We start from the raw sequence: 22872 nt of genomic DNA, 5'->3' as shown, positions 1-22872 counted from the left end.
ATATAATTATATATTATATATATTTATAAATATTAAATATAAATATAACAATCCATTAGTTACTTATAAAAATGTTAATAAGATTACTAAGGGGGTTATATCTCAATATTTGTTATCTGCTTCTGTTAGTAAGCAATCAATATTAGGACTTATATGGTATAATGTTTTCACTTTACACATGCATAGTGGTAAAAAGAATAGTATACAGATTTTACAAAAAAATGTATATCAGTAAGAAGAAAACCATGATTTTTTATTTACTACAGTATAATGATCTAGAATTGTTTATTATTATTTTATACAACTATCTTTGATTTCTAGAGGTTAAATGTTTGAAAATTACTAAATTTAGAAAAGTCATTTTTGGCAGCTGCCTGTAAAGTGCACCAAAGGTTTCTATTCACAACGTGTTTTTGCAGCGTTGACTTCACAGACATATCTGTTGAGCTGGTAATTGCAATGGCCAATCAGTCGCATTTAAGTTTAAGTGAGTCAGAATCTGCTCAACACCACTGAGTTTGTTCAGCAAACTAACTCTATAACCAACAAAGCATAAGCACAATGTTAATAAGACATTTAGTTTTCATATTGATAACTACACATTACAATTAAAGAAAGTGTATGTAAGATTGTGGCCTAAACTGGTACTGCAATCACCATCCCCTCCCCCTGCCTCGAGGTTGCCAGAATGGCTGCAGGATCAGCAGGAACGTTTGTAGCTGCAGCTGTGGTAACTAGAGCAGATCTGGCAACCCGGATGCCGAAACACTATTGACTTTATGATTGGTCGATAGGTGGAGGTCGGAGCTTCAGGCCAAAACACAACATGTCAACATCAATATCAGTTGAGGGCTGCAACAACAACTATTAAATGACAATATCCTGTCCGGACTACAGTTGTCAGTAGCCGCGTTTCCATTACCCTTCAAATTGCGCAAATTGAAATTGCGAATTGAAAATACGCCCAATGGAAACGCTGCAATTTCGCAAAAACTCCCATATATCGCAAAAAAGTTTTTACGCTCTCATGAGGTGGTTTTTCAGGCAATTCGAAAAAAGACATTTTCGCAAAACTGCAATGGAAACGTTTTTTTTCGCATGTACATGTCACCTGTTGCGGTGACGCATTGCTGCAACATAGGACCTATAGCTATTTTCCACTTAATTGTGTCGTAATAACAAGATAATGTAGTTAAAAGGACATATTTACTCCTAATAAGGACTACGGGCTATATATACTGTAATGAAGACATATATTCAAGAAATGTATTAAAACAGAAAGAGCTAGTTTCAGCCTTACTCAAAGGCAGAGGAAACAGGCCAGTTACGCACGTCAATCCATCTAATAAACAGGCAATTAATTGATGAAACATCGATCAAAATGAAAAATACAATTTATACAAAACTAAATGTTTTTTTTTAAGAAAGATTTTCTAAAAAAATAATACTCGAAGTGATCAAAATCATGTGACTCCCCAGGTCTCAAACATATTGCGATTCTTACTCATGCTGCTCACTTTTCATAATCAACATATAAATTAAAATAATAATATTACAGGCTAATGTTTAGGCCTAAACGTACTTAGGCCTATTTAGTTTTCGATGAAACGATTCACATTTTTAGCTATACAGATGAGTTCAAGACAAAATTATAAACTATAAACTCCCTATTTTTATTTGTGTACTCGGGGAACTAATTTTTTTGCATGCCATGCACTCACTCCAAATGCTGTCTTCATTTCAAAAAAATATTTTGTTTATTAAATGCCAATTTTTTTAATTTCTAAATTCAGTTCATATGCCCAACAAACGAAATGTCTAGCCAAAATAACGAAAGTTAATAAAAAAATAAAAAAATAAAAAAAAACATTTGAGTTACCATGCAAATTCAAACATTTCACTCTTCTCTATATGCGTCAACCTGGCTCGCGTAAAAGACCAATGCTACATTATCATGAAGACCTTGAAGCAGATCTGACACACACACACACACACACACACACACACACACACACACACACACACACACACACACACACACACACACACACACACACACACACACACACACACACACACACACACACACACACACACACCCACCCACCTCATATCCGTGCCGCTTAAGTAACCTAAGGGGCTTTCCTTGCCATTAATGCTTGGACATTGGACACGTTTCCTTCCAATAAAAAAAATGGCTAGGGTGGTGGATGGGATATACAAACCTACTAAGTGCTATCATTTTGGAATGACCTTTCGCGAGAGGAAAACTGCAGCTATGGAAATGCTGTCATTTCGCAATAGTTTTTTATCGACATTTAAGAAATATCGCAAAAGTTTTTCGCAAATTCGTAATGGAAACGCAGCTATTGATAGAAGTATTTGAAATTAACAAGATTTCTTAATGTCTAATGATATATCAGGGCCATTTTATGATTAATTGAAATACATTTCTTACATACAGTTCCTTTAAGTTTCTGTATTGTATTTAAAGGGTTCCCTTTCATTCAGTCACTCTGACGTAACGTCAGTGACTGACGAATGGGGGTTTCGCCTAGAAGCCAATCATCTTCGAGATCTTAGAAAACGCCCAATGGCAGTGCCAATGACATGGGCATGCGAAATTTGCATGCGTAACTCCGCCTACCCACTTGGGTATATAAGGAAGTAGCTGGCATGTATCGCATTATGTTTCTGCTTCGGAGCCAAGAGCATCTCTTTACTCCTGCAAGCCTGAATTCTGAAGTCCTCTCTTCAGTCTTCGAGACGAGCGGTTCTCCAGGGTGTTGGTGTAACGGCGCGTTCCAGCGATCTCACATTGCCTGCCTGCTGATCTGTGCAGTGATCTGCAACAGCTGTGTGTGTTTTCCCTGGGCGCTTCAGCACTCTGCAGAGCTTCCTCTCACAAAAAGAGCTTGCGTGTGGCACGTCTTTTTCAAGACGGTTTGCCCGCGCACTTCCGGGTGCGGTCGATATCTGTTGCTGTATTTGGTATGCATTCACTGCTCGACGTGTTTGGGCCCAGCACGTTCGGACAGTGTTTGTGGGTGTGCTGTATTCCCTCTGCGGGAACATGACCATCGCGATGTTGTGGTCGAGACTCAATGATCTCTGTAAAGAGAGAAATTCCCCTCTGCCACATCCTGATCTACCATCTCTGAGAGAGGTGGTAGTTTGGCTGGTGGCCAGGGTGACCTGAGGGCAGTGCTGTGGTATTGAGAACCCCGACGATCATTCCTCGGGCCACTCCACATCTTCACTCCACATCACAACTTGCACATCGCTTCCAGCGAGTGTTGGACTGAAGCAGCGTTCGTTTTGTTCATACTCCAGATAGCGGCGAGAGGTCGATTGCCGCACCTCAAGGTGGGCTAGAGTCCTTTGGGGATGACGATTCGGCTATGCTCCGCCTCCGGGTGTGGTAGCACTGTAGAATCTGCCCTAGAGTTGACAGCCATGTTATCTCGGGCAGCCGCGAGCCTCGGGCTGGTGTGAACCTCCACCCTGTCACGAGTGCTCGCGGTTGGGCGATTGGTTTTTGGAGGTGCTGCTGCACCTAAGCGCCGCCGCCACAGTTGCCTCAGCCTCCTCGCCGCCAGGGCGACCTCCTGCGACCCCCTCCCGCGTGGCCACAGCAGCACCCTTCACCCAAGCCGTCCCAGTCCGCACCAGCCCCGCAGCCTGCTGAACACCAGGCTAAGCGGCGCTCCGGACGTGGACAGCTCTGGGATGGGCAGTTCTTTTCAGGGGACAGTGGCAGGTCCGCCCCTTCCCCCGGTGGAGGGCCGGGGGAGAATCCTTTGTCCAGCTGCTGGCCCACGGGTCAGCAGCACCCTTTGTAAAGAAAGAACTGATTAACCCATCCCTGAGCACCCAGAGACCGGTGACGGCAGTGCGCGCCGCCCCCAGGCCAAGCCGCTCTCGTCCCTCTCTGTCGCCAGCCCCCTCGCAGAGCAGACCCCAGTGGAACGCGAGTCCTTCCCTGGTCTCATCTGTCAGGGCGCAGTCATTACCAGTGCCCCGACACCGGGCCGCTATGCCACCCGAGTCCGGGCCAGTAATACTACCTCGCTGCCTCACAAAGGGTACGCCGGTGCTCCGTATGACCCAGTTGGTACACTCCTGGGGAGTGTACAGCTGCCGGGACTGTCTCGCTGGGTCGCGTGGACCATCAGGCTCGGCTACGCGATTCAGTTTGCGCGAGCTCCTCCCTGCTTCCGGGGTGTCCGGTTCACCATGGTAGGGTCCTATGCCCCTGTCATGCGTGCGGAGATCACTACCCTACTGGCGAAGGGCGCGATCGAGCTCGTCCCTCCAGCCGAGATGAAGTCTGGCATCTACAGCCCTTACTTCATTGTACCGAAGAATCCGGTGGGTTACGGCCAATCCTGGACCTTCGCGTCCTGAACCGATCCCTTCTCAGGCTTCCGTTCGGGATGTTGACTGCGTAACGCCTTTTTGAATGCGTTCGTCCATACGATTGGTTTGCAGCGATTGACCTGAAGGATGCGTACTTCTGTGTGTCCATCCTTCCGCAACACAGACCGTTCCTGTGGTTTGCGTTCGAGGGGCGGGCATATCAGTTTGCTGTACTACCATTCGGGCTAGCTCTGTTCCCTCGCGTCTTCACGAAGATTGGCGAGGCAGCCCTTGCTCCACTCAGGCAGCAAGGGGTTCGCGTCCTGAACTATCTCGATGACTGGCTCATACTGGGCCACTCTCGGGAGTGGGTGTGCGAACACAGAGACATGGTTCTCCACCACTTAGCCCGTCTGGGCCTTCGGGTCAAATGGCAGAAGAGCAACTCTGCCCCGTGCAGAGGATCTCTTTTCTCGGTATGGAGATCGACTCGGTCGCCATGTGCGCACAGCTTACAAAAGGAGCACGCGCAGTCACTGCTGACTTGCCTCCGCCAGATAGAGAGCAAGAGTGTGGTTCCACTGAATTGTTTCAGAGGCTCCTGGGGCATATGGCATCCGCAGCCGCGGTGACGCCGCTCGGATTGCTTCATATGAGACCGCTTCAGCACTGGCTTCGTGATCGAGTTCCGAGATGGGCATGGCAGTCTGGCACGCTCCAGGTCCCAGTGACTGGGGCCTGCAGACAGACACTCACCCAGTGGTCGAACCTCAGTTTTCTACGAGCAGGTGTGCCCTTAGAATGAGCTTCCAGGCATGTTGTTGTGCCAACAGATGCTTCCACTACGGGTTGGAGTGCCATGTGCAATGGACGTGTGGCCGCGGGCTCCTGGACAGAGAGCCAGCGCTGCCTGCATGTAAATTGCCTTGAGTTGCTGGCAGTACGGTCACCCTGCACCGCTTCCTAGCGTTGCTGAAGGGTCAACACGTACTAGTCAGGTCGGACAACATGGCCGTTGTAGCGTACATCAACCACCAGGGCGGTCTACGCTCCCGCTGCATGTCCCAACTCGCCCGCCATCTCGTATTATGGAGTCAGAAGCGCCTGAGGTCCCTTCGTGCTGTCCATATCCCGGAGATCCTGAACCGTGCAGCCGACGAGCTCTCACGGATTCAGCCTATCCCTGGGGAATGGAGACTCCATCCCCAGTCGGTCCAGCTGATCTGGGATCAGTTCGGGGACTCACAGGTAGATCTGTTTGCCTCTCACGACATCCCATTGCAGCCTGTACCATTCCCTGACCGAGGGCACGCTCGGCACGGATGCACTGGCGCACAGCTGGCCGCAGGGCCTACGCAATATGCGTTCCCCCAGTGAGCCTTCTTGCACGTGTTTGTGCAAGGTCAGGGAGGTTCCAAGGTTCCCGCCACTCCGTTTAGAGACCAGGTGGTGAACCTGCAAGCGCTGCCCTTGGAGGGGGCAGACCCAGCCGTGGCACTGCTCTGTCCAGTACGCGCCCTTCGCGCTTACATAGACAGGACGCAGTGTTTCAGGACCTCAGACCAGCTCGTTGTTATGGTGGGAAGCTGAAAGGGAAGGCTCTCTCAAGCAAAGGTTGTCTCACTGGTTAGTGGACACCATTGTTTGGCTACCAGCAGCAGGGGCGCCTTGCCTCGACAGGGAGTCTGCCACTACATTCAGGCTCCCCGGGATGTAAATAGCTCTGAGCGACAGCATCTTGCCCTGGGCCCAAATCAATATTCGATGCGCCAGCTTCCACAACTGGCGCAATCTTAGCCCCCCCCAGGCGATTTATGTACGAGACCACCGCTGTGTTGTCCGACCGAACTAGCACATGGCGGCCCCAAAGGTCTGGGAGAAAGTGCCTGAGTGACAGGAACACGGCCATCAGCTCCAACTGGTTTATGTGCCAGGAGAGCTGATGGCCGCTCCACAGACCCCAAGCCGAGCGGCCACTCATGACCGCCCCCCAGCCAGTTAGGGAGGCATCCGTCGTTAGCATTACGCGACGACAAGGAACCCCCAGAACTGGACCTTGGGTAGCGCCGCGTGACCTTGATCAAGCGAAAGGGATTTCCCCTCGGGGAGAACCCCTTGGTCCTGAGCCACCACTGTAAGGGTCTCATGTACAGCAGGCCAAAAGGTATCATGTTGGACGCTACTGCCATCAGCCCTAACACTCTCTGAAAGTGTCTTACAGTGAGTGACTGACCTAGCTTTATCTGGTTCACGGTATCCAGAATCGTTTTTATCCTGGGAGGAGATAGCAGAGCCGACATTGTTTTCGTGTCCCACACTACCCCCAGAAAAGTAATGCTCTGCTGAGGTGCCACCACACTTTTCTTTCCGTTCAACCTTAGCCCCAACACTCTCACGTGGGCAAGAACAGCATCTCGATGCTGAACTGCCAGCTATTTCGACTGCGCTAACACCAGCCAATCGTCGATGTAATTGAGCACGCGAATGCCCTGGAGTCGCAACGGAGCCAGAGCCACATCCATGCACTTCGTGAAAGTGCGGAGCGATAAAGCTAGGCCGAATGGCAGCCCTCGATATTGGTAAGCTTCGCCCCCGAAAGCAAACCTGAGGAACTGTCTGTGCTGCGGAAGGATGGAGATGTGGAAGTAAGCATCTTTTAGGTCTATTGTGACACACTAGTCCTCGTGTGACACACTTCTGTTTTCACTATCTGTTTTATCGTGAGCATCTTGAATTTTAATTTCTTTACTGCTCTGTTTAGTCAACACAGATCTAAAATAGGCCTTAACCCTCCATCCTTCTTTGGAAATGAAGTTAAGCGCAAGTTCTGCCGGGAAGACTCAATCGTTACGTCACTAATTACCTTCTCATCTATCCAATCACATCCTTTACCGGAGCATATAAAGGTTGTACTTACTCATGTTTGAGTTCGCAGATACTACTGCTTCAGCACCACCATCCTCCCCACCACCACCAATATGGGACCTTTCCTCCATCCCCCCCCTACACAACCAGCCAGGCTTTCATATCATCCTCAACACCACCAGACGGGATCTCCCCTCTACCCTGAAGACTTCAGGATGTCTCTCCCTCCATCCACCCCACCACCACCAGATGGCCCCCTTTTGTACTTCGCGGGGGGGGGTGAGCTGCGCCCCTGCCTCTGTAATCAGGCAGGATACGCAGATTCCGTACCCTCGGAATGCGAATTACAAATGGGGCCTACGCCAAAGAACTTGATTGCTTGCTGAGCTCCTAAATAAATGTTATTGTTACAACATTAATTCTTCCGAGTCTTTCTGGCAGAACTATGAAATACCGGCTGTAAAAGCCCGACTCTCTGCAGTGGAGAGGGACCCGTTCTATAGCCTCTTTTCGCAGAAGAGTCTGTACCTCTCGTTCCATAACCAGAGCCTGCTCAGGGCTTACTACCGTAGGAGTAACCTCGCTGAACACTCGCTGAAAACTTTAAATTTTGTATTTTGTATTGTAAAATTTTTAATATTTAAATATTAAAAATAAAAGGATTCCTCTCTGGAGAAGTGTTCAGTCTTTATTATTTTTTCAGGAGATGAGACTTATTGCTCGTTACATCCAAAACACACCCATGACTCATTAAGAGACTAGGTACAACCCATTTGGACCATGCGTCTGGCACGCAGACCTTTTTTTGTTTTCATCGTGAAACTAGCAAAAGTGGATTTGGACATACCCTAAGTGCACTTACCCCATGCGCTTAGATCGTTAAAACAGGGCCCCAAGTCTTCCAGTGCACAGAAAGACATGATAACATGATAATAAAACAAATTAAGATAAGTGGGAAGAACTTAGAAACGGTTTAAGATGCTGAATTCAGATACCTCAGTTCACTTTTTCATCCTTTTTTTTTTTGGCTGGTGTCTGTTTATGTAGTCAAGGTTTTATTAATTTAATGTCATATTTTTTTATGATGCAAAAACTAGTAAAATAAGATTAAAATAAAACAAACGGGTGTTCTGAAACATGCAGTATATTCTTATTACATTATTTCAAATGTAATTTCAAAAGATCAAGGGGACTCATTGACTCACTAATGTCTCATGTTCTGACTCCTTAAAATTTTTCTTTTTTTAATTTCCTCACCTGTTTTGGCAATCCATGACATTATTCCATGACTTTCAACAAATGAAATGCATAGCACTGCCGCACAGTGGACAAAGAGGATTGAGTGTACAAAGTACTTGATCATCCTAATGTACAGAACACTGAAAACACAAAAACAAGGAAAAAAGGGCAAATGCAATATTTTAAATACATAATCACACTTATTGATTAATATTTTACCAATACTTTATATTAAGTGTTCTTAACTAATATATATATATATTTACATCAAACTAAGTGCAATGTACTTATAGGGTTCATGCAGTGTTGTGAAACACTTGTGCTGCTATTGAGGTGAAATATGTGTAAGGTTGGGACAGGTTTGGTGGATATGATTTGGATTAAGGATGAGTTGAGGTGTAAGGGAATCAATTAAATTATTTGTTTAAATGTTAGTACACAGTAGTTAAGGACACTTAAAAGTAGGAACAATGTATTTTAGGGAAATGCAAGTAAATAATAAAAAGGACAAATATCACTAAAAGACATACTTGGATGTTATTGATTGTTCTTCTTTCCACATAAACACTATAAGTGAAATAATGCGTGGCAAGTGACCAATCCGGACATAAATAATCATAGGCAGGAAATTTGCTGGCTCCTTTTTCATATGGTGCATAATTAGAAGGCCATATGGAAATGAACAGACCATATCAAAGACATATCCCATTTTTCTCTTCATGTAGTTATAGGACGTTGCTCTGTAATCTGAAACATTTGATCCACTTTCATCATAATAAGAAAAGTGAAACTTCAGGAAGATCTAGGGAATAAAGGAATAATTAAGTTTAATAAGATCAACATCCTTATGCTATATTAGTTATGATGTAGTTCTGTGTAATGTTTGGGAAATAATATTTAGTTAAATGTAAATAAGGGATAATCTTTAGCTCACCTCACATATCTGAAGGAACTCAACAACTTGTGTGAGCAAAAACAAATACCAGTTCACATCAAACACAGCAGGCTGAAAGAAAGAGAACAGAGGACAGCCTTTTTAGTGTTAGAGTTAGTCAGGACTTATTGACTAAGCAGATCCTTTGAGTAAGGGATTGTGCGACAGACAGCTTAACTGTCTTAAATAATATATTTCAAATAAACACAAATTCAAAAAAGTTTGCAAAGTTTTGAATAAGGTTTCCAGTTTTAGGCCCTGTTTACACTTGGTATTAAAGGTAGTTCACCCAAAAATGACAATTCTGTCATCCTTTACTCAACCTGCTTGGTTACAAACCTCCTTCAAAATATCTTCTTTTGTTTGCAGCAGAACAAAGAAACTCATACAGGTTTGGAACAACTTGAGGGTAAGTAAATGATGACAGAATTTTCATTTTTGGGTGAACTATCCCTTTAATGATGCGTTTTTGTCGATCAAGTGTACGAGTAAACATTGTTCATATACATATACTGTACTACTGACATTGTAACACTACAAAGCGGGTTTAAAAAGGCAAAGTTACACTGTCACATTTTAAAATGTATGAATTTCACTGCATTGCCTCTAACGAAGAGAACTGCTGAATTGTACAAAAGATACACACCATGAATGTTATTGCCCAGAAAAGAATTGTGATCAGCAGACAGGACGTGTACTGATAGAGCACTCGGAAACTGTTCTCAGGAACAATGGTTTTGTTGTGTGCACTTTTTATGCTGTTGAAAATCTTCAGGAAAAATCGGATGAGCGTTGATGAGATTGATGAGCACAGTCTAATGCTCAAAGGACGTAAACGGAGTTTAGCCTTGTGCTCCTTCTTATCCATCTTATCCTGATAGATTTGTGCACCTGTAAGAAACATAAACATCATATTATATATTGTGTTCATCAGATGAAAATGCAGTCAAGAGAAAGGTGGCAGATGAATAAGAATTGCAGGTGATTTTGCAATCTTTCCAAGATTGTAAATATTTCTTGCATGTTACCATGAAATTAAAATTGATAATTAATTTTTTACAGAATGTTTAAATGTTTACTATAAATTATTTAACTGTGCACAAAATAATCATATGTCCTCATAATCTTAAATCAAATACGTTAGCATCTGTCCTCTTTATCACATTTTTCCTGATGGAGGGTAGGACTAAATATCCTCCACAACCGACTGCAAACTGGCATTCAAATCCGCCTCAATTTAGTTAGCAATGGCCAATTTACTACAATCCAATTAATTCCTGAGGATGAAATCCAGTCTTAACATGCATTTTTACAAACATAAACTGCTTAGAATAGTTTTAAGTTAATCGTCTCCATTTTCTTCCTTCAAGACTTGGAAAGATATTTTTTTTTTGGTATATGTTATTTTGAATCTGAAAATTAAGACTGATTAGCCCTAACTAATTGCTAGTAGCCAGACTAGTTCTTAAGACTATGTTTATGCAACTGGCCCATCTTACATAAATTAAATGCAGTTAACTTTAAAAAGGATCAAACAACTTACATCCATCTCGATGGAAAGTCTCTGCTGATGATCTTTCTCGCTCTGTCGGATGATCTTCATTGTGTAACTGGTTATTTATTGTGTCAACTGTTCTTAGCACTTGCTTGCGAATGATAGGATAATGCTTCAGTATCTCATCAAGGCTTTCCTTCGTTAACACATAAAACTCACAGTTTGTTGCAGCCCTGAAAAACAAATGGGAAAAATCAATAAGCTACACATTAAGCTATACATTTCCTCAAGGCTAGTGTCTGACTAGCTTATTTAGTTCCAAAAGTAGGTTTGGGAGGAGCCTAAACATTCAGTCTTGTAAATCATCATTATGAGCGTATATTCAGTTTTCACTTGACGTCCCACGGTTATAGGAACGCCCCTTGGAGGGCAAACCAAGGCTTTTCCGTGAACCCTCCATTTCCTGCTTGATCAGCTCTTTAATTCTAACGGTTTTACTGTGTATTTAAAGGGGTGGTGAAATGCTGTTTCATGCATACTGAGCCTTTTACACTGTTAAAGACTTGGATTCTCATCCTAAACATAGACAAAGTTTCAAAAACTAATGTTGGACGTTTGATGGAGTATTTCTGTGTTAAAAATACTCCTTCCGGTTTCTCACAAGTTTCGGAGTTTTTTTCGAGTATAGCTCGACTTGACGTTAATAGACCGGAAGGTCCTTGTATGGGCCGTACGGGCTCTTCTCCCGGTAGGGTGCGCGCACGTGACTAGAGCGAGAGAGGAAATGCACGCCCATAAACACTCTCAGCTGCAGATCCAGTCGTCCGTGAACACTTCTGTCGGTTATAGTCCGCGCCGCGCTCCACTTCATTCCTCCACTTTGACATCAAGCGACTTCAACGCTTCAGCACAGCATTCCGGGAAGGCAGCGCTGCATTTGAACCGATTTGAACGCAGAAATGACGGGAAGCTTCACAACATCGCTTTAGTCACATCGCAAAGTGGATCTCCACACTCCAAGAAGTGTGTTTTTGACGGAGCGGTCCCAGCGATAAAGGTTCGGTCCTGCTTTGGAAGCAGCTGGTGAGTAAAACTGCTTCAAATGTCTGTGCTGTTGGCTCGTCGCGTGAGTAAACACCAGTAAACGACACGATCGCGTGCTTCGTCATTCAAATGCACTAATGGACTCCATTGTTGTTCTCTGTATAACGTTACACTAGTCTGACGTGCAAAACCGGTTTGCTTGCTACTGCTAAGGTTTAGTCGCATACAATAGTCCATAAACTGAATCATGTCCTCATAAACTGCGAGTAAAGACACACAAATGTTGACAGGCCACTAAATACAGTACATACCACAGAGACGGAAGTCCTGCAGCTGCTGTTTCTATTTCAGCCTCCGAATTATATTCTGGATCATATCTATTAGCTGAGATCGATAGCGATGGGTTTCTCCACGCTTGAGGACGTCACCGCTTTGCGCATTCGTCATTCTTTAGCTCCGCCCACACGATACGCCTCCAGGCGCTCGTTTTTTTCCGGAAAGACTCGGTACAGCCCATATTTCTTTTATAAATATAATAAAACTAAAGACTTTTCGGAGATATGAAGGATGCAATACTACTCTATAGGTACTCAAGATTGACATGAGATTGACTGAAACTGAGTGTTTCACCCCCCCCCCCTTTAATTTAAGCACTTTAAAAACGTCCAGCTGTTTTTTAGTGATTGAAATACTGCAGCAGGTGCTGTATGTGGATCATATAAGTGCTCAAAACGTGCATCTTGTTCACATATTTTTGTTTTAAGATGGAAACAGTTCAAAAAATAGTTCTAAAAACGAACTAAGCATGTAACGACTGCCATCTTGTCTTATTTCTGACCCTGTTTTGATGTAAAGTAAATTTAGTTGAGGAGCCGATTCCATCGACTCCTATAGTGGGAGTTGGGATTTGAAGTTGACATTGAGAAAATGTACCTCATGTGTTAACATGTACAATGACTTGGTTTGTCAAAGTGAAAGATATAATTTAAGAATACTGATGATAACAGTTCAACCAACCTGTAAAACCAAATCTTGTAACTAATAATTACGAACTAAACTCAATGTCTGAATTTCTCACTTAATTTCGTTCCTTCCTTGCTTATATAGTGCACTCAACTGCCATGCACTGTATTGGGATTAGAGAATAAGTAAAAAGTGAATGGTTTTGAAAACAGCAACAGAGTCGACACCAAGAGTCGATTCCTGTGCTGGAGTTGATCTCGCTCCTCTTTTGGAGTCGACTCACCATCACTACCAAGCGGCCACATCCCGTGATCTCTCTTGAAGCCAATACGGAAGTAATGTAAACTGTAATTCCTCAACTGGCCACTAGGGACAGGCTCCAGAAGGGAGGAGAATCTTATTGAGCCCCATGTTAAAATTCTCAACTTTACAGCTGAAAAAAACATGTTTACAGCCCGGTATAAATTGTGGTTTTGGCCGATAAGGATAATTTTGACCTTCATGACAACTGTGAGGGGGGTGAATTTTTGTATAACTCATTCGTTTTCGTTATATAAAGCCTTAAAGTTCTGGATAATTAAGGGCGTGGTTACAGGTGGATAGCCATTTATCTACCATCTATAGTCATTGTGTCACCTAAGCTCCGCCCACATACCGCCTTTTTGCCCATTTTCTGTTATCCGGGAGTGACACGCGATGACTCGCTCGCAAGATGGCAACGCCCAGCTCGCCCTACTTTAAGCTTCAGAATAGCTTATCGGAATCCTATGGGTGACGTCACGGACACTACGTCCATATTTTTTTACAGTCTATGATCACTATTCACCACCGGACGGTACAGAACGAGATAATTCAGCAATTCCCCATTTGGCAAAATTATAAGAAAGCACTAAAATGTTTGTATATGGGGGAAAAGAGAAACATGTCAATCTACTGCATGTATATCGGACCAAAATCTACTCTTTAAATACATAATTGTTTAAACCTTAAATATTAAGGACACTATAAACTCACCTTATTAACCCACCAACATACTCAAAGTACCACTAACTAACTAACTCAATAGAGTAATAGCAATGCTAACCTTAATGTGGCAGGTCTTGGTTCTTCAAACAGCAAACTTCTCTCACCAAAGTACAGTCCAGGTTTTATTTTGAAACGAACTGCTGATTCATCGTTTGATAAAACCGCCACTTCTCCCCTTTGGATAAAATACATCTAGGAAAGATGTTATAGAGCAATTGGAGACTGAGAGTCCCCCACAGTAAAAATCAAAAATCTAATATCTATTCCAGTCCTTAAATTCCCTTTACCTTTTCATAATGAATGCAAGAAATTCATTCAAAAAGACTTACTGTAACAAAATTGTACTTGTTTTATGGCTCTATATAAAAAATGATTTATGGCTCTATACCCTGTTGAAAACACCAGCATATGCTGGCATATGCATGGCAGCTGGTTTGAGCCAAGTGTGCTGCATAAGTCCTGAAAAGTAAGAGTATCTTGATCCCCCAGGTGGTTCCTCCCAGTATAGTTCATAAACCCTGCACTCTCCGTGTAATGTAGTGGGACGTGGAACAAACTAAACAATCAAATTAAACTTTTTTTTTTTTTTTTCAAAGATGGTTTCTGTCATTTTAGGTAGCTGTTTTAAATAAGTTTGGTTTCTATGGTTTAAGCTGGTTTGAAGTCCTTAGCTGGTTTAAGCTGGTCAATCGCTTGCCGTAATTAGCTCCAGCTCAGGACCAACTAAGACCAGCTGCCATGCTTCAAAACATACCTAACCAAAATATGCAGTTTTCAACATATACCTACCAATCTATTTGCATTTACGCTCTTCATAAATAGGAAATATAATATGAACAATAATAATAACCTCTGATCCAATATCATCTTTCTTATATATGACATCACCGGCTCTGTACAGGCATTGTGAAATACTTTTGGATAGTAAGCGAATGAAGCATCCATCCATTTCTAATTGCTCCAGAGAATTCTTTGACAAGATCATCTCAAAAAATGCCCCCTGCAAACAACACCTTGTAAGTCAAGAGTTTTAACTTATTAAAATAATCAGCCATTTCCACATGTATTTAATTCTAAACTAAAATGAAAAATAGCAACACATGCACAAGATCAAGCAAATGAAGTTGTCATTCATTACATTGAGTTTTGCTACATCTGTGATTTCCCTATTAGACAAACGACATGCCTCAGCCTTTCTCGGGATATCAAGACCAAACATCTAGAAAAAGAGATAAAGATGCATTTACAGAATGAATGTGCCATTCTACTGTAATCGTTGCATTAATAGTGATAGTCAAGAAAGTATTTTACCTTTGCTATAAAATCAGCATAAAGAACTGTTGAAATATCACTGACTAGTGAAGAGGGCAAATACTCATACAGTTTCTGCTGATCAAACCCTTTTGTGTGTATCCATTGGAATGTGTAAAATCCAATTACTCTTTCATATATAGTTCCAGTTATTTCGTGGCTCTGAAAAAAAGATGCGGAAATATAGTTGAGTTTAAGCTAATACAACACAAGGTACACTCACATTCCGTAACATCGTTTTGACTGAACTACATTGATCAAAAGTTACTCCAAAGACATTTATAATGTTACAAATATATGAATTATATTTCATATATTTATTATCAGAAATATATGTCCATTTCAAATAATTAATGTATTCAAAATCTCTGTTTATCAAAGAATCCTGTTCTGTTTAGCCATTTTAAACGAAAATACTACACAAAAATGAACAGTGATTAGCAAGAATAGCACATGTACTCAATACTTCAGTGATTGAAATGAAGATACTGCATTGTTGTTTCCAGACTTCATTAAACAGCACAATCATTTTTTATCTTATAATAAGAAAGTTACTTTGGTATCAAAAAACATATTAGAAGCATCTCTGAAATATTATATATAACACATATTGTTCTAAGTAGATTGGAGTAATGATTGCTGAAAATGAGGCTTTGCCATTACAGCGGAAAACAAATATAGTACTTTATAATAACAGTACTTTAGGATACTACTGTTTTTGGTTTTAATTAAAGCTGCACTATATAATTTTTCCGTCCACTAGAGGTCGTCTATTCAAAGCAAAGGCATATTTTGATGAAGCCGAGATTGAGCTCAAATTCTTGGGAAATGTGGTCTTCACCTCACAGCCGGTGGGAAAGAATCGGGATAGGACTCGGCAGAAATCATGTTGATGGATATGGTTATTAACGTTACTGTAGTGTGAAGCAGAGCGAGTGTTGAGGAGCTGAGCAAGGCCGCTGGAGCGACTGTTAATAAGATGAAATCTATTATGCCACAGTCGCCGGCGCCATTTCCACTTTTCCGGTCATGAGTGTGAGGTAACGCAGCTCTGTTTATCATATTAGACACATCTGAGTGTGTAAAATTATGTTAACACGTTACTCTGTGCGGTTGCTCAGCGGCTGTTGTGACACTTATTCACACTGCAGTGAGAGTAAAGCATTTCTGCAGAATAAAACCAGAAACCGAGAGTAACGCACAAATGACAATTTGACACGCAATTGACAGGTGACTCCCTCAGACGTCCCGGTTCCTTGGTTAAAATAGCAATTTTCTCACAATTTACAAATAGTTGGAAACAATTGGGGTTCTGTAAGAACTCAATATATACTCAATACAAAATATATAACACTGGCCTAGTGGTTTTTGGATATTTTACTGCAAAGTCCTACATAGTGCACATTTAAATTATACATTAGTTGTCAATAAAATGTATTTCTTTAATCTGTATTTCAAAACATCTGAATGTGTATCTCATAAAAATACTGTAGGTTAAAATGAATACCTTCAAGAATAATTTCATGCTCTCGGTTCTCTCTGTATAAGCAGCTCTCATAGCATCTGTGTTCGCCAGCATAGCAGTGACAGTGCCTGATATGAAGCCACAAAACAGCGTTGCAGCAATCATGACGAAAACCATGAGAACTTTCTGAAAATGCATAAAAAAATTGCATAAAGAAAGTCTTTATACATGCATATGACACACATTGCGTGAAATACACTATATTGCCAAACGTATTGGGATGCGACTCATTGAATTCAAGTGTTCAATCACTTCATGGCCACAGGTATATAAAATCAAGCACTAGGCATGCAGACGCTTCTGCAAACATTTGTGAAAGAATGGGTCACTCTCAGGAGGTCAGTGAACCTAAGCGTAGCATTGTGATATGTTGCCACCTGTGCAATAAATCAATTCATGAAATTTCCTCACTACTAAATATTACACGCTCAACTGTTAGTGGTATTATAACAAACTTCAGCTCAGGAAAAGTGGGTAGAGATTTTCATGGAATGGGTTTTCATGGCCGAGCAGCTCTTCCAAAGCATCCAATGCAAAGCAAAGCAGCCAAGTGTACATAGATTCACACAAACATGTTCTGTAAATGTGATGGAAGGACTTAAATGGGACCAAAAAATGACATTCTAGGTTGGTCCCCTAAAGGTCCTGCAAACATTATGGGAATGTAGTGTAGCGGGAACATCCTATAGTAATGGTCCCCTAAATATTCCCAGAACATGTTCCCTGAAGGTCCTTCAAATAACTTTTATTTTATAAACATATAAAGTTTTATTAAAATTAAAAAGTAAATTTATTTTATTAATTTATTAAAAATTAAAAAAGAGTCCTAAACCTTGTGGAAAGCCTTCGCAGAAGAGTTGAAGCTGTTATAGCTGCAAAGGGTGGGCCAACTCCATATTAAACCCTATGGATTAAGAATCTGATGTCATTAAAGTTCATGTGCATGTAACGGCAGGCATCCCAAAACTTTAGGCAACATAGTGTATAAAAAAATAGTCTTTGTTTATAAAAAATAAAAAATGTATTAAATAGTTGCTGTTTTTTTTTCAAAAAGAGTAAATTCAAGTCTGACATTATAACTACATGTCAATCAGTGTTGGGCAGTAGCTAACCACAAGTAGCGATGCTACTAGCATAACTACATTTTTTGGTAGCATGTCAGTAGGGTTGGGTATTGTCACAAATTTCACAATTCGATTCGATTTTGATTCACAAGCTTGCAATTGGATTTAATTTTAATTTGATTCAATATCGATTATTTTAGACATTCAGCTCTGGGAAAAATTCTGCAGTTTTTTTCTTAAATCAGCATCTCTACAAGTATGTAAGCCATTCCATTCCAATGTCAGTTGACGTCCAACACAGGCATTCTACTGAATGAGGGGCTGATTAGGTGATCACCTGAGCCAAATCTTATTTAATAAGGAAAAGTATAAAAAAACACTTCTGTGGTCATCACTATCCTCTTGCAGTAGGACCAGCCAGATGGCAAAAACAGTGCTAGTAGTGCCTCAAAAGTAATTGGAATCAAAATATAACTATTGACCATGCCAAAAAAGTTGAAAGGGAAGGTTGAGTGAGGAAAAGAAGGGTTCAATTCTGGCTTTACTGGCAGAGGGATACAGTGAGCGTCGGGTTGCTTTCTTCCTTCAAATTTCAAAGATGGCAGTTCATAAGAACAAGGTCAAGCAGCAGACATTCGGGACAACAAAGCTACAGACCGGCAGATGGCAAAAGTGACTCTCCGCTGACCGGAATGACCGCCAACCCATTCGAATGTCACTCAACAACCGTAGGATGTCATCAAGTGACCTAAAAAAAGAATGCCAAAAGGCAGCTGGAGTGAAGTGCATGGCGAGGACGGTTCGAAACAGGCTCCTAGGGGCAGGACTGAAGTCATGCAAAGCTAGAAAAAAGCCCTTCATCAATGAGAAGCAAAGAAGAGCCAGGCTGAGGTTTGCAAGAGACCATAAGGATTGGACTATAGAGGACTGGAGTAAGGTCATCTTCTCTGATGAGTCCAATTTTCAGCTTTGTCCAGCACCTGGTCATCTTATGGTTAGACGGAGGCCTGGAATTGGGCAGATTTGTTTTTGTGAAGGACGCATGAATAAAACCATGTACAAGGTTGTCCTGGAAGTAAACTTGCTTTCCTTCTGCTCTAACAATGTTCCCCAAACTCTTGAGGACTGGTTTTTCATGGACAGTGCTCCATGCCAGGTCAATCAAGGTGTTGATGGAGGACCACCAGATCAAGACCCTGTCATGGCCAACCCAATCTCCAGACCTGAACCCCATTGAAAACCTCTGGAATGTGATCAAGAGGAAGATGGATGTTCACAAGCCATCAAACAAATCTGAGCTGCGTAAATTTTAGCACCAGGAGTGGCATAAAGTCACCCAACATCAATGTGAAAGACTGGTGGAGAGCATGCCAAGACGCATGAAAGCAGTGATTCAAAATCAGGGTTATTCTAACAAATATGGATTTCTGAACCCCTCCTAAGTTAAAACATTAGTATTGTGTTTTTTAAAAGTGAATATGAACTTATTTTCTTTCCATTATTTGAGGTCTGGCAATGCATCGTTTTTGTTATTTTGACCAGTTGTTGCTTTTGGCAAATAAATGCTCTAAATTACAATATTTTTATTTGGAATTTGTGAAAAATGTTGTCAGTAGTTTAGAGAATAAAACAGAAATGTTATTTTTACCCAAACACATACCTATAAAATAGTAAAACCAGAGAAACTGATAATTTTGCAGTGGTCTCTTAATTTTTCCAGAGCTGTATATCAGGTACAATACATGGCAAATTTTCTCAACGAAAATAATGTTAAATTTCTATCAATTTTGCTCTTTGACAGCCAGTTTGAGACATAGGCTATATTTGATTATTGTTTGTATCAGATAGTTAACAATATCAAATGATTCTGACAATTTCTGCGATTGAAAACTGGGAAAAAAATGTCCCAATCAACATGAATTCACCCAATACTCACCAAGAACTTAATTTTATGTTGTTTTAAACCCCAAATATTTTAATAACATTCTTCATTAACAATTATTCAGTTATTTGTAACAATGTAATTGTAAAAAAAAAAAAAAAAAGTTTAAAAAGTAGCTAGCGACTTTTTGATAGTAAATTGTAGCTACTTTTTGTACTTTTTCAGAAGGGTAGCTTGAATGTAACTCAGTACTTTAATTTACGAGTTACATTTAAAAGCTAGTTTCAGAGCAGCTTGCCCAACACTGATCTGAAGTTATCTTAATCTATATGGCAGAATGTTACAAAAGCTGGTCCTATTTCATCTCAAAATGGAAGAAAAAAAAAATGCACGAAAGCTTATAAGTTATTAGTGTATTTAACCATCTCTCATTCCAATTATCATTATGTGTGAACAAAATCAAGAAAGAATGTTTTTGGGAGGGATTTATTTTTCTTAAAAAAAAAAAAAAAAACTATAAATGTTCTTTTTAAAGCAAAATTATCACTATTATTTATTTATTTATTCATTCATTCATCTACATACGTTTTAATTGATTTATCAGTTTTACATTTGGGGTGAAATACCACCTACACATCTTGAAATTCATCTAATATTTGACCACTATGATACTTACAGATGAAGTTACATATGGATGGATGTCCCCGAATCCAACACTACATACTGTTGCAGTGACATAGTACAAGGCCATTAAATACGTATCCTCGAAAGTAATAGCTTCTGAAAGAAAAAAAATCATCATACAATTTTTACAATACAAAAATCATACAATACAACAGGGTTAAATCAACAGATTTATTTTAATTTATTAGGGGCCAGATTTACTAAACAGGGCAAATTAGCGTGAAAGCACAATTACATAAAAGCGCAGATGGGAGTGGACAGTTCAGGGCATGATCTACTGACAAATCAAAGAGAACAGACAGAGCTGGTTTGTAATGACCAACGTAGATTGTCTACGTTATCATCTGGTTTAAAACATGCTTTTTTGGATTGTAAAAAATAGCACAAACACCAGTAAATTTATAAGCGCAGACCTTAGTAAATCACCTCACGTGATTCATTTAAATACTCTCCTCCCATACATTTTCTGCCTGACAAGGAAACGCCTACAAATACATATGCAATAAGATCAGCCGCAAAATTAACCCTGTCCAGGCCTTTTCAGTGCTAATTTATCACTGCGCAGACTGATCTCATGAAATGGCATATGTATGACATTTTGGCGTGCTATCAAGACGCATAATCGCTTTTTAGCGTGTTTATCAACGCCGTTTAATTCTATTCCCGGTTCACCTCTAGGGGGCACTGCCCCTACTCCTAAACCTATCCATCATACACACACACTGCCCCTAAACCTACCAATCACAAGAAACTTTCTGCATTTTTACATTTTCAAAAAAAAACAAAAAAAAAAAACATTATTTAGTATGTTTATAATTTTAAATTTACCTTTTACCATTTACCTTGTGGACACACACACACACACACACACACATTTTGAACACGTAACTTAAACGCTTCCCTAAACCTACCCGTTTGTGTATCATAAAAAACAGGATAACAGGCAGATCCGACTGCAGGCACAATTTATTCAGAAGGTACAAATATTCCAAGTGTTCCAAGGCCAAACAATTGATTTGTGTGAAGAAAATCCCCAAAAGCGATCAGAGTCCATTCGGCAAAGATCAATAATACATTTCAAATATTGCCGCTGGAAGAAATGTCACATCAGCTTTGACAGCATTGGCTCTCGTGTGTCTCGTGCCCAATTGCGTCATTACGTCAGCTTTGATTGCAAAAGGCCATTGGCTCTTGTGTGTACCGATCGCTTCATTCTAATCGTCGTCTCGTGTATCATTTGAATGAGAAATATTAACGAGTGCGTGTGTTCTCTTCACAAAGGGGCGCGTCATCATTTCAACAACTAAAACATTAAGATCAACTCTGTTCTTCACATGAAGATATCGTATGACTTCAGAAGACTTGGAATCTAACATGAGTTAATACTTTTATACTGTCTTTTGGTCTGTTTTTGCAATAAATACATGTTACTGTACATGTAATTGCCTGTTATGTGTTTTATATTGTTGGGAGTTGGTAGGTTTAGGGTAGGAGTGGAGTTAGTTGGTCCAAAATATAAAATTCGGCTATAAATATTAATTCTGTGAGATCAGGTTGGCGGAATCACATGGCGTAGACAATACATGCAGAGATGATGGTTAGTTTAGGCGCAGACATTCACGCGGATAGCTCAAATAGCGTACAGACAATACACCACTTGGCTTTAGAAAGTGGCGTGTATGTTTACGCAAAGTCATGATGTCAAGTTGAATGCGTAGCTGTTAGTAAATCTGCCCATAGCAATATGTAAAACATTATGAATAAAACATGAAATTGTTTAAATTGTCAAACAACACCTACTAAAATCCATATCAAACGTGGTATCCAAGTGTGTCACCCAGGACAATCTTTTGCAGTTGTGCTTTATCAATGGTAATAAATAATTACTTGTGTTTCCATAAATGTCTAGTAAAGGGCATGCACTTGCAAAGATAATACAAGTGCTCAAGTGCAAAAAAAGAAAAAAATATAAGGCCAGCTTCCAAAAACAAATGATGTTCGTTGCTGCAGCGAGGTCAGCCTGCAAGAATGAAAATACAAAGGGAACTCGATATAACTGGAAAATATGTGGAATCCTGAAGTATGCATAAAGATGCAGCGCTTCATAACTGGCATAAAAGCCATTCTCACTGAACGGTGAAATCACAATCCAACCCAAAAGTTCCCAAGGAAAGCAGGTAATGAAATCCGCAAAGAACCCGGTTTTGATGTAGTTACATGCTGTTTCCAAGGTGTCAACTTTGAGATCATTGCCTACATAGAAAGCAACATGCATGCGAAGATAGATGTCCACCCAACAAAACAGTCCAAGAATGTAACAAACAATCCACAGTTCCATTCTGAAGTGAAGAAATGAAAAAAGCAATGAGGAAGCGATGCTGACAGCAACAGCTAACAGGCTCCGGAAAAGCTCCCATTTGACATAAAATGCACTGCTGGGCAAAATGGAACTCCTGCAAAAAAATGCACAAATAAATAAAT

General features: G+C 41.0%; 1 protein-coding gene across 2 annotated transcripts in view; it reads right to left on the bottom strand.

Moving 5' to 3' along the window:
• cngk (cyclic nucleotide-gated potassium channel) overlaps nucleotides 1-22872 on the bottom strand; it is a 126927-nt gene that overhangs the window by 7624 nt on the left and 96431 nt on the right. For both annotated transcript variants that reach the window (XM_067424724.1, XM_067424725.1), the window contains 12 exons: nucleotides 22192-22844; nucleotides 20384-20487; nucleotides 16744-16887; nucleotides 15237-15398; nucleotides 15064-15144; nucleotides 14776-14925; nucleotides 13984-14117; nucleotides 10941-11125; nucleotides 10044-10288; nucleotides 9398-9469; nucleotides 8994-9265; nucleotides 8482-8603 (listed from right to left, as the gene is read on the bottom strand). In XM_067424724.1, the coding sequence (XP_067280825.1) occupies nucleotides 8482-8603; nucleotides 8994-9265; nucleotides 9398-9469; nucleotides 10044-10288; nucleotides 10941-11125; nucleotides 13984-14117; nucleotides 14776-14925; nucleotides 15064-15144; nucleotides 15237-15398; nucleotides 16744-16887; nucleotides 20384-20487; nucleotides 22192-22844 (2324 nt within the window). The remainder of the gene's footprint in view (nucleotides 1-8481; nucleotides 8604-8993; nucleotides 9266-9397; nucleotides 9470-10043; nucleotides 10289-10940; nucleotides 11126-13983; nucleotides 14118-14775; nucleotides 14926-15063; nucleotides 15145-15236; nucleotides 15399-16743; nucleotides 16888-20383; nucleotides 20488-22191; nucleotides 22845-22872) is intronic.

This window comes from Pseudorasbora parva, chromosome 18, assembly GCF_024679245.1.
Source record: "Pseudorasbora parva isolate DD20220531a chromosome 18, ASM2467924v1, whole genome shotgun sequence".
Taxonomy (NCBI): domain Eukaryota; kingdom Metazoa; phylum Chordata; class Actinopteri; order Cypriniformes; family Gobionidae; genus Pseudorasbora; species Pseudorasbora parva.
This window is presented reverse-complemented; position numbering and strand designations above follow the sequence as displayed.